This window comes from Eschrichtius robustus, chromosome 6 (assembly GCF_028021215.1).
Source record: "Eschrichtius robustus isolate mEscRob2 chromosome 6, mEscRob2.pri, whole genome shotgun sequence".
Classification (NCBI taxonomy): domain Eukaryota; kingdom Metazoa; phylum Chordata; class Mammalia; order Artiodactyla; family Eschrichtiidae; genus Eschrichtius; species Eschrichtius robustus.
Window position 1 is genome coordinate 97755843 of NC_090829.1, and position 16386 is coordinate 97772228.

The 16386-nt window shown below is 33.3% G+C and overlaps 1 protein-coding gene across 5 annotated transcripts in view; it reads left to right on the forward strand.

Annotated features, from left to right (window-relative positions):
- SENP7 (SUMO specific peptidase 7) overlaps positions 1-14225 on the forward strand; it is a 147704-nt gene extending 133479 nt beyond the window's left edge. For all 5 annotated transcript variants that reach the window (XM_068546836.1, XM_068546837.1, XM_068546839.1 and 2 more), the window contains 8 exons: positions 1608-1730; positions 5769-5861; positions 6493-6617; positions 7605-7657; positions 9375-9418; positions 9515-9583; positions 10240-10390; positions 12485-14225. In XM_068546836.1, coding sequence (XP_068402937.1) covers positions 1608-1730; positions 5769-5861; positions 6493-6617; positions 7605-7657; positions 9375-9418; positions 9515-9583; positions 10240-10390; positions 12485-12622 — 796 coding nt within the window. In that variant the 3' untranslated portion in view covers positions 12623-14225. The remainder of the gene's footprint in view (positions 1-1607; positions 1731-5768; positions 5862-6492; positions 6618-7604; positions 7658-9374; positions 9419-9514; positions 9584-10239; positions 10391-12484) is intronic.
- Positions 14226-16386: the final 2161 nt, after the last annotated feature.

Sequence of the window (16386 nt, forward strand, 5' to 3'; positions counted from 1 at the left end):
TTGTTCTTTTAAAACAGTCTCCTTATATCCTTTGTCTCTGTTTTCCTATCTGTTAAGTATATTATTACCACCATTATTATTCTTTACTCCATGAATGCAATTCTCACTAGAAACTTTTATTAATTTCTTACTACCTGTCAAAATGAGTTCAAACACAGTCAGGCATTTGAGTGTCTTGATAATATGACACTAATTTGTCTTTTCTGCCATCTACTTATAACCCTGCACCTATTACATAGTCCAGCAAAACTGAATTATAAACAGTTTACTAAACAAAGCCCATCCTTAGTCACTCTTTTGCCTTAATGCCGTGTTACTCTTGCTTCGTGGAATATTCTTTTTATCGTAACCTGTTGAAATTTTATTCCTCTATCAAGGTTCCTCACAAGGGTTATCTTCTTGAAAACTTTTCCTGATTTTAAACAGATATTATTAACTCTCATAATACCTTATTTGTATCTCTTTTATGGTTCATATAGTATTTTGCCTTATTTTAAAGTTATTGGGTAGCATTATGATTATTTTCCTTCTAAAGGTTGAGCATCTTATATCTTACTTATTTTTGTATCCCTAAATAGTGTCAAATTTATATTTTGTGAGATGAACTGGATCATCTTTGATGTTAATTTGATATGTTTTATTGGAATTAACTAATAAAATTTTATTTCAAATTCAGTTCCAAGAGTATTTTTCTATACTTCCTTTTCACTGAACTGCCTGTATCTCTGACTCTTTGACTTCTTTTCACAGGGGATTCTACTTTATTTTTTTAACTACTTTCTATTTATTTTTAATATTGATGAATAACTTTCAAATAGGAAAGTGCACGAATTTTAAGTGTATAGCTCATGAATGTTCACATATGTGTGTACCCATGTTATCGCCATTCAGATTAAGGTAAAGAACACTTGCAGCACACCAAAAGCATTCTTTGTGTCGCCTTCCACATAGTATACCCTCCACTTAACCACATTAAAAAAAATTCAAGTTGTGTTTGTCTTTTATGCTTTTTTTAAAAAGCAATTCCAAGATCATTTTTGAACCTGTATAAACTATTAACAATAGTAGAGTTCTCTAATTATGAGAGGTTTAATCACTAAGTGATTGAATTATAAACTTGTGTTGAAGAATTGTTTTAGTAAAGAAATGGACTAAGGATTTAGAGACTAGTCATGTCTCAGAGTTATTAAAATTCCTCTAGATTTATTTAGGAGCGTCATGGTTTCAGTTTTGTATTTGATTGCATGATTATTTGATTAATATTTCCTTCTACCGTCACTCTTCTGGATTGTAAGCTCTACGGGGGCAGGAACTTTTTTTGCCCCCTCTCGTTTTATGTCGCTAGCATAAATATGGTACCTGGCACATATTAGGAATTTGAGAAATATTTGTTAAGTAAATGAATATGTGGAAAATTTCTGCTTTAATTGATCTTGATAGAAGGTGAGGTAACTAAAGAACAAAAAAAAGCTGAAATCGGAGCAAATTGCAAGATTGCTTTGACTCTAATAGGACATAAAAATGAAGATTTTCTGAACACAGATAATTGGAGGAAGACCGGATAAAATCTAAAAATAATTTACTTTTGTGGTGTTGTTACTTTGCAGGTATCTTATATTGGAGAAGGTGTCAGATGAACTTGTTGAACGAAGTCACATTTTTAGTAGCTTTTTCTACAAATGCTTGACAAGAAAGGAAAATAATTTAACAGAAGATAATCCAAATCTTTCGTAAGTCAGTCTTTCAGTGTACTTAAGTTTTAAGAGGAAAACGTACTATTTTGATGGACTTAGCGAAATAACTTCTTACAGTATTTCCTAGAGTGAGCAGTATTACCACTTTTGCAGGTGCTGGACCTGTTTGCTCTGAGAGGCATTTCTTACCTTTCCACTGTTCTGTTCCCTATCACAGGGAGGCTGACTCTTACAGGTTGCATTTCTAATCGCATGTTCTGTGGGGGATATTGGAGGTTGGAAGGCAAGGAAAGAAGAAGTCAGGATGTTTCTTCCTTACCCTCTTTGCCTTGGGCAGTTATTCTGGTAGCGGTTCTAGTTCCTCTGTGGGTCCTTCTTTCACTGGACAGACCTGATAGATCTCCAGCTTCCATTTGGAGGTACTACTTCTTCACTTTGCCCTTCAGCATAAGGGTGTAGCATTGTCCTACTATGCCAAGCTCTGGTTGCCTCACTGATTGCCTTTTGTGGCATTGCGCTTTTTCTGTCACCACTGTAGCCAATTATTTGCATTACATTTTATCTGTCTTAAATACATGGGGAGGTTTATGTTCTCCTGGTTGGACCCTCACTAACATACTACTATTTAATTAAACTGATGTAACATTATAAAAATACCATGTTCCCACAGTTCAGCTGAATTTCTGTCCAAGTATTTTTTTGATTAATTCTAAAACCTATAGAGCAGTGGATAGGGCTAGGCAAAAAAGGAGGAAGGAGTAATTTTTGTATCTTAGCAGTAACGTGGATAGTTGTGAGCCTGGAGCCACTTCACCCGTCTCCCTGCCCCTAACAATTCGTGTGATAGTCTATATGCTAGGCCCATGGTAAAATTAAAAGAGTTTTTATTGTTTAAAAAGTTAACGTAAACATTTGTCTACCACTTTACAAGGTACATTTTTGTACATTATTTCTTCCCATAACAGTGCTTTTAGGTATGTAAGGCATTTTTCAGATGAGGAAGCAGGCCAATAAAGATTGGCAGAACTCTGGTAAGTGACAGAACTGGTTGGTACTTAAATCTTTATCTTTTAACCTCTAATCCAGAGATGTTTTTGTTGTACTGGACTGCCTTTGAAAAAATGGCTTGGAGAGTTGTTTCATCCCTTTAAAATAATAGGAATAATAAGCAAGTAAGAAGATGATTAAATGGGTAAACTGTCTGAATTTGTTGTATTGTTGGAGAAGGAGGATAGGAATAGAGAGAGTATTAACATTTATTGAGTACCTGCTTGGAGCCATGGCAGTGAACATAAAGTTATTTTGTTTGATTCTACAGTAGTCATGTGAGATAAATGCCATTATTGTTATGAATTGAAGCTTAAACAAGTTAGATAAGTTATCCGAAGTTGGATATAGCTTTCCAGTTTCAAAGTTCAAGCTTTGTCTGTTGTTTTTAAGTATTGCAACTGTATAATTTACGGCCTAAACTGGGACACTTGAGAGAATAAAAGGAGGCTCTATTAATAGCTACACTGGGCAGCCCATGTATACTGGGGCTGCCCTAGACAAACTGGGATGTGTAGTCATCTATATTTTGAGTGTCTTTATGGATTTGGAATTTGTGCTGGTAGACAAGGCCTGCCAGGGTCAACTAAGGAGAAAATCACAGTCTGAAAATATTCCTGATAATCAGGGTTAATGGAGAGGGATATATGGAAGGGGAAGATTTATTAAATAAATTTGATATTTAACATTTCTGATGCCCTCCTCTTCTATTTGATGAGTATAGAAACAGATGGTTGGCACCGTGCACTTAATCCCACATTTTGTTTTAAGATTACTAGTCAGTGTGGAGATTATGCATTTGGCATACCCAAGTAGAAACTGAGGAAATGAAAAGGTAGATTCTGCTGTATTAACAAAATTTTTTAAATTAAAAAATTGGAAAAAACTTAGATGTTGTATGAATGATCATATATAAACATAATACAAAACTGAGTTAGATGAGTGGCATCTTCCAGTGTAAGATAGATCTTATATGTATCTTATGCATAATATATATTTATATACACACATACACATATAAACACATACATACATATACACACACACAAATACTCATACTAATGCTTAGCCTGATATGTATACAATTAGTATTCACACAAAGAATCCCTACAAGTCTGTTAAAAAAAAAAAAAAAAGAACCCAGAAGCAACGTGACAAGGGATACAAAGCATAACTTATGGCCAATAAATGCTACAGGAAGCTGAAACTACTAGTGTTAGGAAATAGCAGACTAAATGATTCACAAAGTCATTACTGTGGTTTATGAGATCCTGCAAGATCTGCTTCTGTCCATGTCCCTAAACTCATCTCACAGCATTCTCTCCCCTCATTTATCACACTTCAGCTCAGCCTACCTCCTTTCAGTTTTCAAATATGCTTAAGCTCTTTCCTGTTTTCTGACAGAAATTTCTTCTTCTGGCACTTTTTAATTTATTTTACAACATGATCTCTAATCAGTTTTTTGTTTGTTTGTTCATTTTCTGTTTCTTATTCTAAAATACAAGCTCCATGAGGTCAGGGACTTCATCTGTCTTATTTTCTACTCTATGCCTGGGGCATTTTGCTCAGTTCTTGGAACATACTCAAAATAAAAGATAATAATGTATGTTATTGAACGGGGAGAGAACTGTTAGACATTAGTTGAGGATTTTCCATACAGTTAGGAACAGAGAGTAACAGATTATATTGTGGCCCCCGTATTCTCTCCTGTCATCCTTGCCCCATCCAATATCTAATGTATTCCCAATCAAATAAGGTTAGCATAATCAGGAAATCTATCAAACAGCAACATAACAAGACAAAAGAAAACCAGGTGTCTATCCTTAAGATCTTTCAGATGGAAAACAAATTAAGAGACTCTGCACTAGGTAAAAATAATAATTTATAATCATTGTAATGGTTGGGTCATTTTGAGATAAGAAAATTTGGTAAACATATGACTCATTATTTTATGAAATCAATCTTTTGCGTAGGGACTAATTCCTACTATATCTTTTAGCCCCATCTTGCTCCCAATGTCTACTCCTGTGAGTTTGGTTAGATATTCACATGGACAGGGATAGGGCAAAGACGTCTGTTTCCTGTGTTACTTGGTATGTAAATGTATAAGAACTTAATGATTTGTTTAATTTTCTGACTAAAAAGAGGCCCTTCGTGGGACTGAGCCAGAAGTCACATATCACCATCTCCTTCATGCCACTGTGAAATGCTTTCCCTTTCCTAGAACCTTTTTTGACGTCCAAACTTGGTTTGATATCTTCCTTCTTTAACTTCCCTAATGAGGTAAAGAAAAGGAATTCTTATTCGTGTGTCCCAGCCCTTTTCTTCATGTTTTTCCTAGATGCCATCACCATAATTCCTTTGTATCCTTTATGACACTTATATTTTAATTATTTGTTGTAGTTTTTTTCTGCCTTCATTATTTTGTAAATCCTTCTAGGGCAGTGTGAGTGATTTTCATTATTTGTTCTTAGGAACCTAATAAATATTTGTCAAAGAAATAAACGATGGATAATGGGTATGCTTAACTCATTGTCCTATAATATTCTTATAAATGAAATAAAGGGAGATGAGTCTCATCTTTAAAAATCTAAGACTATATACCTCATCCCTCCTCTTCCATTAAGTTTTAACACCTCCCTTATCACAGATATAACATTTAGACAATTTTGTTAAGGTTTAATGATAATATTTTATGTCAGCACAGGTGGAACTAAATAGAATAAATAGGTATAGCTATTTATATTCAGTTGCTGAGACACTTTTGGAATCTGTAAAGCATTTTATGAATTGCTGCCTTTCTTTTATCCATTACTTTATTGTTTATAAATAGTGATCATATTTAAAAACAGCCAGGAGTTAATAAAATGAGATAATTTTCTAGTCTGTTAAATATTATGTACCTTGAAGAAGATGGTTAAGTAAACTAAAGCTAGCGTTTTTCAGTGTATAAAAAAGACCCCTGAAATCCTTATCTTAAATTTTTAATTTTTTATCTATCAAATATGTCTATCTTTTTGTTCCCAGAATGGCTCAGAGAAGACATAAGAGAGTAAGAACATGGACTCGTCACATAAACATCTTTAATAAAGATTATATCTTTGTGCCTGTAAATGAGTCGTGAGTATTTCAGATTATTTAAAAAAAAAATCGGAGAGTGCAGGAAAATACTTTGTGCATTTTTAGATTAATAATCAGTAAAAAGTATGGGTAGATAAACCCAGGTATTATTTTTAATTTTTTTCTAAAGAAGTAGCTAAAATAATGAGTTTATCTTGGATTTTGGTTTGACAATACTTATGTTGTAAATAGTGGGGAAAAAAATGACAAATGCCCACAAGACTATAATGGCTTAGACATTCAGTTTATTTTGAGGTGGGACTCAAGAAAAGATTTTCTAAACAAAAAATGAAAAGCTTTTAGGATAAATTTTCAGATATTTAAGAGAACAAGCTCTTTAAGCACTAACAGAAAAAAGGTGATGCTATAAGTCTCCTTGTTTGTTTATTAAAGCAGATTCTCAACAGGAAACACTAATTATATAAAAGTAAATAAGTTTGACTTACTCAGATTTTACCCTAAGAAGTCTTAGTGCTTTTTAAATTAGTTTTGGAATGCGTGTTCAGATACTACAGTGGACTTCTTCAAAATTGATGTTTGTTATACCCACCTTCTCAGTTATAGTTCTAGAACATATTCTTCTACATTGTTTAGATTTTGTGTTATTAAGATTATATTTCTTTTTCAACAGGTCTCACTGGTATCTTGCAGTCATTTGTTTTCCATGGTTAGAAGAAGCTGTGTATGAAGATTTTCCACAAACTATATACCAGCACTCCCAGGCTCAGCAATCCCAACATGACAACAAACCAATAGGTGATGAACTTAATGTGGATGGTGTTTTTAATAATGTTGGCAACAGTAAAATGATTATAGAGAACAATATGAAGTTAAAGGATAGTATAATTATTTCTTATCATTTAGTTTATTAGAAGAAATGTCTGAAATTTTCATGATAGATACCCAGACTCATGTATAAACAAAATGTAATTGTCAGGTTTTACTGTTATATCAAGTTTTATCATAGCACTTTTTATAAAATAATCTTTCTAAGAATTCATGCCATGAATCTTCAGGCGTAGCTTGAAATCTCCCCTTTTTTCTTTTTCTTAATATAAATTAACACAATTCCTGTTGACACTAGTAATTTGGCTAGGTAATATCGGGTCTCTTATAATTCTTCCATGATTTTTCTTATGTTACAACCCAAATCTTAAGTAAGCAAATAAGCCTACTTTCTTTGAGAAAAAAAAATCAAATTGTATTTTATAGCTGTAGCCTAAGCAGCAAGCAGAATTAATAATAGCCATTACCGTTAATACTGGCCAAAACCTATCTCTTGTGGGGGAGAAAGAAAAACTGATAAAGCAACTGATTACTTTCTATTTTGTCTAATCCTCCTATGCTGCAAAAGTGTATTTATGCAACACTCTATGATCATATGTTAGAAGAATTATTACTAGGCAAATTAACCATCCTCCACATTAAAACAGCAGAGATTTTGATAAGTTAGCAATCTATGAAGATTGTCTTTTTACAGGAAACTGGCCCCAGCTAACTGGTATTTCAAGTTTTGGCTCTGCAGTGTATGTATTGTGTGATGACAGCCAATTAAGCATTGTCAGTTTTATCCATCGATTGAATTTTTTTGTAACATTAACCATAAAAAAAAAATTAAATAGTTCCCAGGTATTTTTTCCCTTTAATTACTACTATGCATACAAATTACAATCTAAACTTATCTAAATACTTTGTATTAGACATAAAATAAACACACATAACTGTTTTGTTATTTCTAACTAGATAATGATCTGCATACTTCTTCAGCACTATCCTTGGGTACAGAAGATTCTCAAGTAAGTGTGTTTTTATAAATGTGAAGGTAGGAAAACTCATGAATATAACAATTTTATATGGAAAATAGGGCATAGCTAGGTGGGCTATGATGGATATTGGTGTACCATAATTAAATTATGCTGTTTTATGATTCTTTGGAGTATTTCGTTGGGGTAGGAAAGAGAACAAGAGAAATTATCATTCTTTTTGCATCTGTTTAGCTTACTTTAACTCCCTAGGTTTGTTTATAGTTTATCTGATCATCTTGGTCGACTACTTTTTCAATTTCTATGGGAAAATGTACTTTTATTCTTCATTATGTCATCAGTTTTTGCACTCAGAGTAATTAATTACCTATATTTTATATTCCACTTTCTATTATTATAAATTGTTGGTAAAAATCATTCAAAGTAGACTCATGGTCAATCCATATGACTCCTGAGGCTAAGATAGTTACTGTTAACTTTACTTTAAATGGACCTCTAAACTGATATTCATGGTCTAGATTTGGTATCTTAATTGATTAAGGTAGCCACCTAATTATTTTTTAATACATACAGACAGCAGCAGCCTCCCTGGCATAGGCCTGTGTCTTTACTGTCACTGGTACAGGGTGGGCAGAAGGAAGGAGGTTTCCTTTTCTGATGTCACAGCGGCAGAATAGGGGAGTTCCTTCTTGCCTCTAGAGCCAGGTTTCCCAAATTGGGTTCCATGGAATACTTGTTCTAAGATGCAGTTTATGATAAAAAGGATTCTAAGGTCAGTTAAGTTGGGTAAACCCTGTGTCCTATTCCTCTCTTAGAGATTCACTGTTATATTAGAATAATAAAGGTACTGAGAAGTTCTGCATATTAAAGAAAGTTTGATCTATTGATTCTTAAATTTATCAACAAAAATAACAAAATACCCCATCTCTTGTCCCTTAGTATACATTAATAATCTGCTTCTTGTGCTTCACAGGGAAGAAGTCTGTCTCTGTTGATATCATATACTGAGTTAAGAGAATGTGTATAAGGACAGGTTCAGTTAACTTCTTTATCTTTGCTTAAGATGGCAACTCTGAATAGAAGTAATTCAAGTTCCAGGTTGTTTTTTTGGCCATGTTAAAGCTCCATAACTTCTTGAGGTCACATGTAAAAGTGCATAAACTACTGTTTCACCAGTATAAGAAAAGAAATCTATAAATTAAAAAAAAAAATGAAGTTGGCTCACTTTAGATGATGAAAAGAACTCTTATTTGAAATTTTAATTTTAAAGTTATTTGAAACATTTTCTATTTCTTTTTTTTTTTTAATTTACTTTATTTATTTGGTTGCGCTGGGTCTTAGTTGCGGATCGTGGGCTCCTTAGTTGCGGCTTGTGGGCTCCTTAGTTGTGCCTCATTGGCTCCTTAGTTGCGGCTTGTGGGCTCCTTAGTTGTGGTTCATTGGCTCCTTAGTTGTGGCAGGTGGGCTCCTTAGTTGTGGTTTGAGGGCTCCTTAGTTGCGGCTTGCTGGCTCCTAAGTTGCGGCACACGGGCTCCTTAGTTGTGGCATGCTAACTCTTATTTGGGGCATGCATGTGGGACCTCGTTCCCTGACCAGGGATCGAACCCAGGCCCCCTGCATTGGGAACACAGAGTCTTAGCCACTGCGCCACCGGGGAAGTCCCTGTTTGAAACATTTTAAAGAGTAACTGAATATTAATTTATTCACACTAGCTTTAATTGCAAAGTCATAAAAATTCATGTTATTTCAGAGTCCTGAGATGAATGTGTCAGTACCAAAGAAAATGTGTAAAAGGTATGTACATGCTGTAATAATAGAGTCTTTTCAGATACTTAGGTTTACTTCATATACAAATATATACATCTTGATTTCTTCCTGTGATTTTCATAGGCCATGCATTCTCATACTAGACTCCTTGAAAGCTGCTTCTATACAAAACACAGTTCAGAATTTACGAGAGTAAGTAATGACAATTTTACTAAAATCTCAATAATTTTTAAGTTGCCTTAAGAATTACTGAAAAGATTGTATCAGGAATTATATTTTATTATTTATTTAGATGAGGCCTATAAATCTAATTAATAACAAATATCCCCATTATGTGTAAAATATTTCTCAAGGATTATATCAAAAGTAAATTTGGAATTTGTATTCACAATTGAACAAAAGACATAATTTTACAAAGGAGCATTGCAAATATTAGTGGTTGTCAAAAGTAACACTTTAGAAAAAAATAAGAACTCTTTCACATTCTTATTTTGTGTGTGCATGTGGGTCTGTAATTTTTAAATTTCCTATAGGATCTGGAAAAAACTAGCAACTAAAGTTTAAAAGTAATTTGTTTAGTTTACTTTGTAATATAAGTGACTTATGTATATGAGTTGTGAAAGTTGAGTTGTTGAAAAAAGTCTGGCTTTTAGCTTGAAACTCATGATTTTATTTAAAGTAGCACTTTTGAAGCCTCATATTATAATTTGTGCTGTTAAGGTTTAAGTCTTTTGAAATGTGGCTGGAGTCAATATATTTGGCAGCAAATGTTTTTCCATTTTTGTGAAAGTGTTGCATAATAGTAAAGAAATTTCTATTTGAGTCACTCTACTTTTTGATGATTTAAGGTATTTAGAGGTAGAGTGGGAAGTTAAACGAAAAACTCATCGTGAATTCAGCAAAACAAACATGGTGGACCTATGCCCTAAAGTTCCTAAACAAGATAATAGCAGTGATTGTGGAGTATATTTACTGCAATATGTGGAAAGCTTCTTTAAGGTATGTAAAGACATAAATATGTTTTTTATTCACAATTACCAGCATATAATCACAAATTACTGGGCAAGCAAAGAAGCAGGAAAATGTTAGAGGTAATCAAGAAATAAGAAAAAAAAAAAAGGCATAGAACCATATATAACCCAGATATTGGAGTTAGAAGATAAGAACTTTAAAATGATTTGATTAATATGTTGGAGAAAATAGTCAAAGATAAACAAAATGGATGAAAATGGAATCTGCTAAAAAAAAAAAAAGTCAAGTGGACATTCTAGAACTGAAAATGCATAATGATATATCTGAAATTAAGAATTTACTGTATGGGTTTGATAGCAGACTGAATAAAGCAGAAGACAGATGAGGGAACTTTAAAAAAGGACGATAGAAAGTATTCCACTGTAGTTCAGAGAGGAAAAAGAATGTAAAGAAGAGAACAGAGCATAAGAGACAAGTGTGATACAGTCAAAAAGTCTAATTTACATGTAATTGGAGTTGCAGAAGGATTAGGGGTGGAGAGAGAGAATAAGGCGGACACAAATTTGAAGAAAAATTTTCAAAACTAAAAGACTTGTGTATTGAAGAAGCTCAGAAAACCATAAGCTACATAAGTACAATGACAAGCATGGGTATTATTTTCTAGCTCATCAGAGACTCTATAGGAACTGTAGCAACGTTAAAAAGAAATTTTAAATAGGAAGGGATCACTCTGCTTTTTGAACTGTTAGCTCATTACTTCAGTCATAACTAGTATTATTTATGAAGATGGGTATAGCAAAAGGTATTTTTGACCAGAAGCTTGTTTGGAGAATCCTTAAAGGTACTTTCAAAGCATGAGGGTTATAGTATGCAGTTATAACTTTTGGTATAATTGGGGAGGATTGATAATATACAGTAGAACATGGTACACATTATGGAAACCACTAAACATGTTATGCTGTTTTTTTTTTTCCTTTTTTATTCTAGACTGGAACTTCATTATAGGGTGACAGTTCTGGCCTTCTAATACTCTTTCCAAAGAGATTTGATTTTGTTTTTAGATATCCAAAGTGCCTTATTACATAACATAGTCTGAGTGTGTTATATAATTCTACTTTACGTAGCCTCAGTCAGTAGAACATACTTCTAATATAGGTGGTAGCACCACTTAAGATTGCTGGGGGGAAAACCTCAGAACACTAAATCTTGTGTTTCACAAATTTGTGCACTAATATAACAGAGTGTGGATTGAAGAAAATAGGTGTCAGGTTGACCATTCAAAACCTGTGGAGCTTTGTAACTAGGCCATAAGAAAAACAATTTTAATTCTAATAAAAATACTTACACAGTTAAATCTCCACTGAGATTTGCCCCTAGAATCACAGTCAGTCCTTCATTTCAGCTTTATGCTCTGGGTCTCTTAATTTCTTCTTTAAGATGTAAGTCCTTCTTACATCTGGCTTCTAATAGTTTCATCAAATTTATAAACATGATCTAGGGGTAGTCTTATTCAGCAGTTACTCATTTATTTTTTTAAACACAGGCAAAATTGTCTTTGCAGTTGCAAGTTGCAACTTCCTTATTAAGCTTAACATAATGGAAAATATATCAGTTCCTTAAGCCACTAAATTGGCTGTTTCGTGGACTAAAAGAAGGTACTTCTGCAGGATTTTCTATTTTTTATGTGAGATTCTTCATTTACTGCTAAGGCTTCCTCTTTGTTTTAATGGTTTCAAAATATTAACATGTTGGAAAAAATTGTGTTCAAACCAGCCTGACTTCTGCATTGTCCTGAATCATTCTCTGTTTACTAATTCTCTTTGCACTAATTCACTTAAACATGCATTGTAGCAGAACATATGGTGTTTAATTTTGATGTTCAGAAGTTAGCAGTTTAATGAAAATGTTCTAAAATTGATTGCGGTGATGGTTGCACAACTCTGAATATACTGAAAATCATTTAGTTGAATACTTTAGGCAAATTGTATGTTATGTGAAATATATCTCAGTAAAGCTGTTATTTAAAAAAGTTAGCAATTTCTCATTTCTTATAAAAATGAGCTTAAAACAAATTTGAATTATACTGCTAAAGTGATTGCACTCTGTCTTTTCTCTCATTAGGATCCTATTGTTAACTTTGAACTTCCAATTCATTTGGAGAAATGGTTTCCTCGTCATGTAATAAAGACCAAACGGGAAGATATTCGAGAGCTCATTTTGAAACTTCATTTACAGCAACAGAAGGGCAGCAGTAGCTAGTTAATCTGTACAAACATGACATAGATGTTCTATACGATTACTGGAAAGCTGCTTATCAGCATTTGTGTTAGCCAGCTCACAGAGAAGAAAATAACTTGCAGTAGTTTTATAAGTCACTGTACATTATTTAAAATATGTAAGATATAATATTAGAATTGTTAGGATCTCATAGATGGAGTGGAAATGGGGGTGATATAGATAAAGTCATTAGATAGAAATTAAAATTTCATAAATATTTGATATTTTTCTGATTAAATATGCTTGGATGATGCAATAGCATATGTAATGTGGGAATGTTTTTATAGATAATAAAACTATGTGATCTGTACTTCCACATAACTGGGAGTTGAAGGGAGTTAGGTCCTCCCTGGTGCCAGCCCCAGTGCTTGTCAAATTTGTGACAAGTCACATTATATTGTAATTCTATTCTTTGCCGCTCAAGCATGCAATATGAATACTGTGTATTTTTTTTTTTTCAAAGAATTTAGTATCAAGGCTTCAGAAAATGCCATTTACGGCATCCCTTCTGTATAGTGTGAGAGAAGACATAATGTTAGGAAGGTGATATAAATTCACTCTTTCAAAGCGCAGCTTATTTTTCTCAATTGCTAAGTGGAACCATTACTCTATTCTAATTGTTGTTTGTTTTCCATTTCTTTTGATGTCATGTGTGGGGATCTGAGAATTTAGTTCATTCATTCAGAGTGAAATTTGGAAGAAAAATTTAGCTATCCAAAATAGGTTTTTAAAAATTGTATATGTAGCTCAACTTAGTTTATTTGAGGTATAGCTATATAAATATTGGCTTCTATCCTATTCTGACATCCCAGAATATATGTACACAGTTCCTGTAAGTATAGAAGATAAAATTGGTGACTTCATAACTTTAATTAAAAAAATATCCTCAAAGTTTTCTATATTAGTTGTTAGGACTAAATACATAATTTTATAGCTGTTTACCCAGTATTCATCTGCAAAAGCCAGATTGCTTTCATTGCTTTTGTATTTTTAAATTGTAATTTTTAAGGCCCTGTGATCCCCATGGAGCTTAAGTTTTTATTAAATGTTCAGGTAACAGTGCTGAATTGATGTGATGATGGTGGTATTACATATGATTAAACACTTCATAACCTTCTAATGTTATCAGGAATATTTTGAGGGGATGATTATATTGTATTTTCTTAGATAAGAAAAATGTTTTTTAATCTTCTGTTTTAAGCATCTCTTAGATTTACATTGTTAGTGTATATAAAGCAGTGAAGCAAAGGCAATTTAAGATGAAGCTAGAAGTCGGAACATTTTATTTCAAAATCCTGTGAATTGAGGTTGTCAGTTAAGCCTTGGTGTCCTTAAGTTTCTGTTAATCTTGTCAACATCTTTATATTGTTAAAGATATTTGTCCTTTGGAGATTTCCTATAAAGATGGTTATAATTACATGTTTCATTCCCAATTTCTGTGTGGGGGGAGGGGATTTTTTAGATGACTTAATTATTTTGTATATCTAATTTTGGGAAAGCAAGTATCTAATACATCTCCTTGTGACTTCTTAACTTTTTTGTTTGTGTGTTTTTCAAAGACACCACTGTCCTTTGTCATGTTTTGAAGATTGTTTAAAATTCATTTTCCTAAATTCATATGGAAATAATGCTTTGAGAATATCAACATTTTATATTAAACATGTTTCCAATTCATTAAATTGAGGTGTAATTTTTTTCCTTAAGAAACGTGAGCCATTCTTAGAAATAGATTTTAAATTGTATGTTACTCAGTGCATGTCATATAATTGATGCTTAGATTAATTTTTCTAACTGTTTTAACAGACGTGTGGTAATTTTGATAGTTCAGGGAACATTTTTTGAGCATCTACTACTAGCAGGCAATGTACAAGGTAGAAAAAAATGGAATGACAGCTCTTATTCCTAAGTCATTTATAGTCTAATGGGAGAAATGGACATATGAACAGTTTTAATATGCCTGTTAGAAACAATCATAGAGTTTTTTTGGAGCACAGGAGGGTGTTCAGCCTTCGGGGGTGTGTGGTGTGTGTGTGTGTGTGTGTGTGTGTGTGTGTGTGAGAGAGAGAGAGAGAGAGATAGTGAGAGGTGGTAGAGAGGTAGTAAGAGGGTTGTCACTAGACAGGGAAAGCCTTCTTAGAGAAGGTAACACTGTTTCTCACAACTCTTGGGATAAAAAAATGGTAGCTCTTTTTTTTAAGAAAAAGTTTAATACCTCTTAAAATCAGCTTTTGTGTGTGTGTGTGTTAGGGGGAAAATAGGTCTAGACTTATCATACAGAGCCCTTTCTAATTTGATTCCAATCTACATTCTATCCTCATCTTTCCACTGTCACCTACTTTTTAGTCATATAAAGTTATTCATTTATGCTTTAATTACTTTTGGCTTAACACCAAGCTTAAGCCCTTTCTTAATAGGAAATTATCTTGTGTTTTCTTTCTTTCAATACTATTTCTTTGGAAAAGTACTAAGCTAAAATAAATGTGAAATGTCAGTTGTATTCAATATATACATATATCTTTTATTGTGAAAATGACCTCCAGTTGTTGAACTGTCTGGACTGGGAGAACTGTGAGTAGACATGCGTACCCCAAAGCCCTCCTTACCAGAACGTTTTTAACACTCTTCTGGAAAACCTGGGCCCCTTCTTCCCTCTGTAGAGTCTCTTGTAACTAACCTTGTCCTTATGGAAATTTGCAAACTTTGCCCAGGGGCTGTTAAAAGACTTGGTTCTATGTGTATGAGGCTTTCTTAGGCTGGTGTGGTTTGCACCCACCCAGGTGGCCTGTTCTCTTACAACTGAGTTGGTCCCTTTTGGGAACTGGAGAAATCAGGGTCAGGGCTAGTGTAGGATTCTGAAGAGAAATGTGCTTTAGATCTTTACAACACATTTTTTTTTCCAGAGAACTTCGCCAGAGGTACATAAGATATAAATTCATTGCTATTTGATAGTAAATCCTAGCTTCCACAGGGATTTTGACTAATTTAATTCCTTTCTACTAGGTTTATCTGATAAAACCAACTGCCCTAATACAAAATTTTTATCTGGTCCCCCATTGTGGTAAAGGATGTCCTTTCTTGGTTAAGAATTACTCATGTAGATAAAGACACTGGGCCTCATGTTTAATAGCAAATTAAGCAACAAAGTTATTATTATGTAGCTACCATTTATATTGTGTGCTTAGTAGGTGCCAGGTACTTTTCTCAGCATTTTCTGTGTGTTAACTAATTTAATGCTCACAATATCTCTATCATGAGTTAGCTTTACTATTCCTATCCTATTTTATAGATAAGGAAGGAGACGTAAGTGGTTACAGTGAAAGATTTTCAAGTTTTTTTAATCGAGGGAAATTTATAAGAAACGACACCAAGAAAACTAACTTTATTTTGTATGTAGCTCTGTATTTCGGACATAGACAGGTATAGTCAGTCTAGGCATTTTATGCTTAAAAATCATAGGTTGTAGAAGAACCCAGAGAACATGTGAATCTATCAGGTTTGACTAATAGATTGAGAAAAGTTGTAAAATTCAGTGAATTATATGTGTAACATTATTATTTTTTTTGGAAACATTTTTAAGTGGAGTGCTTATTAAAGGCAAGGAGAGTGTTAATAAAGAGCTTAGCTGGCTAGATTAGAGTAAAGAAATTGTCTCTCCCCATCTGTCCTAATTAGCTTATCTCTCCTGCTTTCATAGCATGCTGGTTATTTCAGAAAAGAAGTGAGAGGTACTTTGAAAGGACACCATT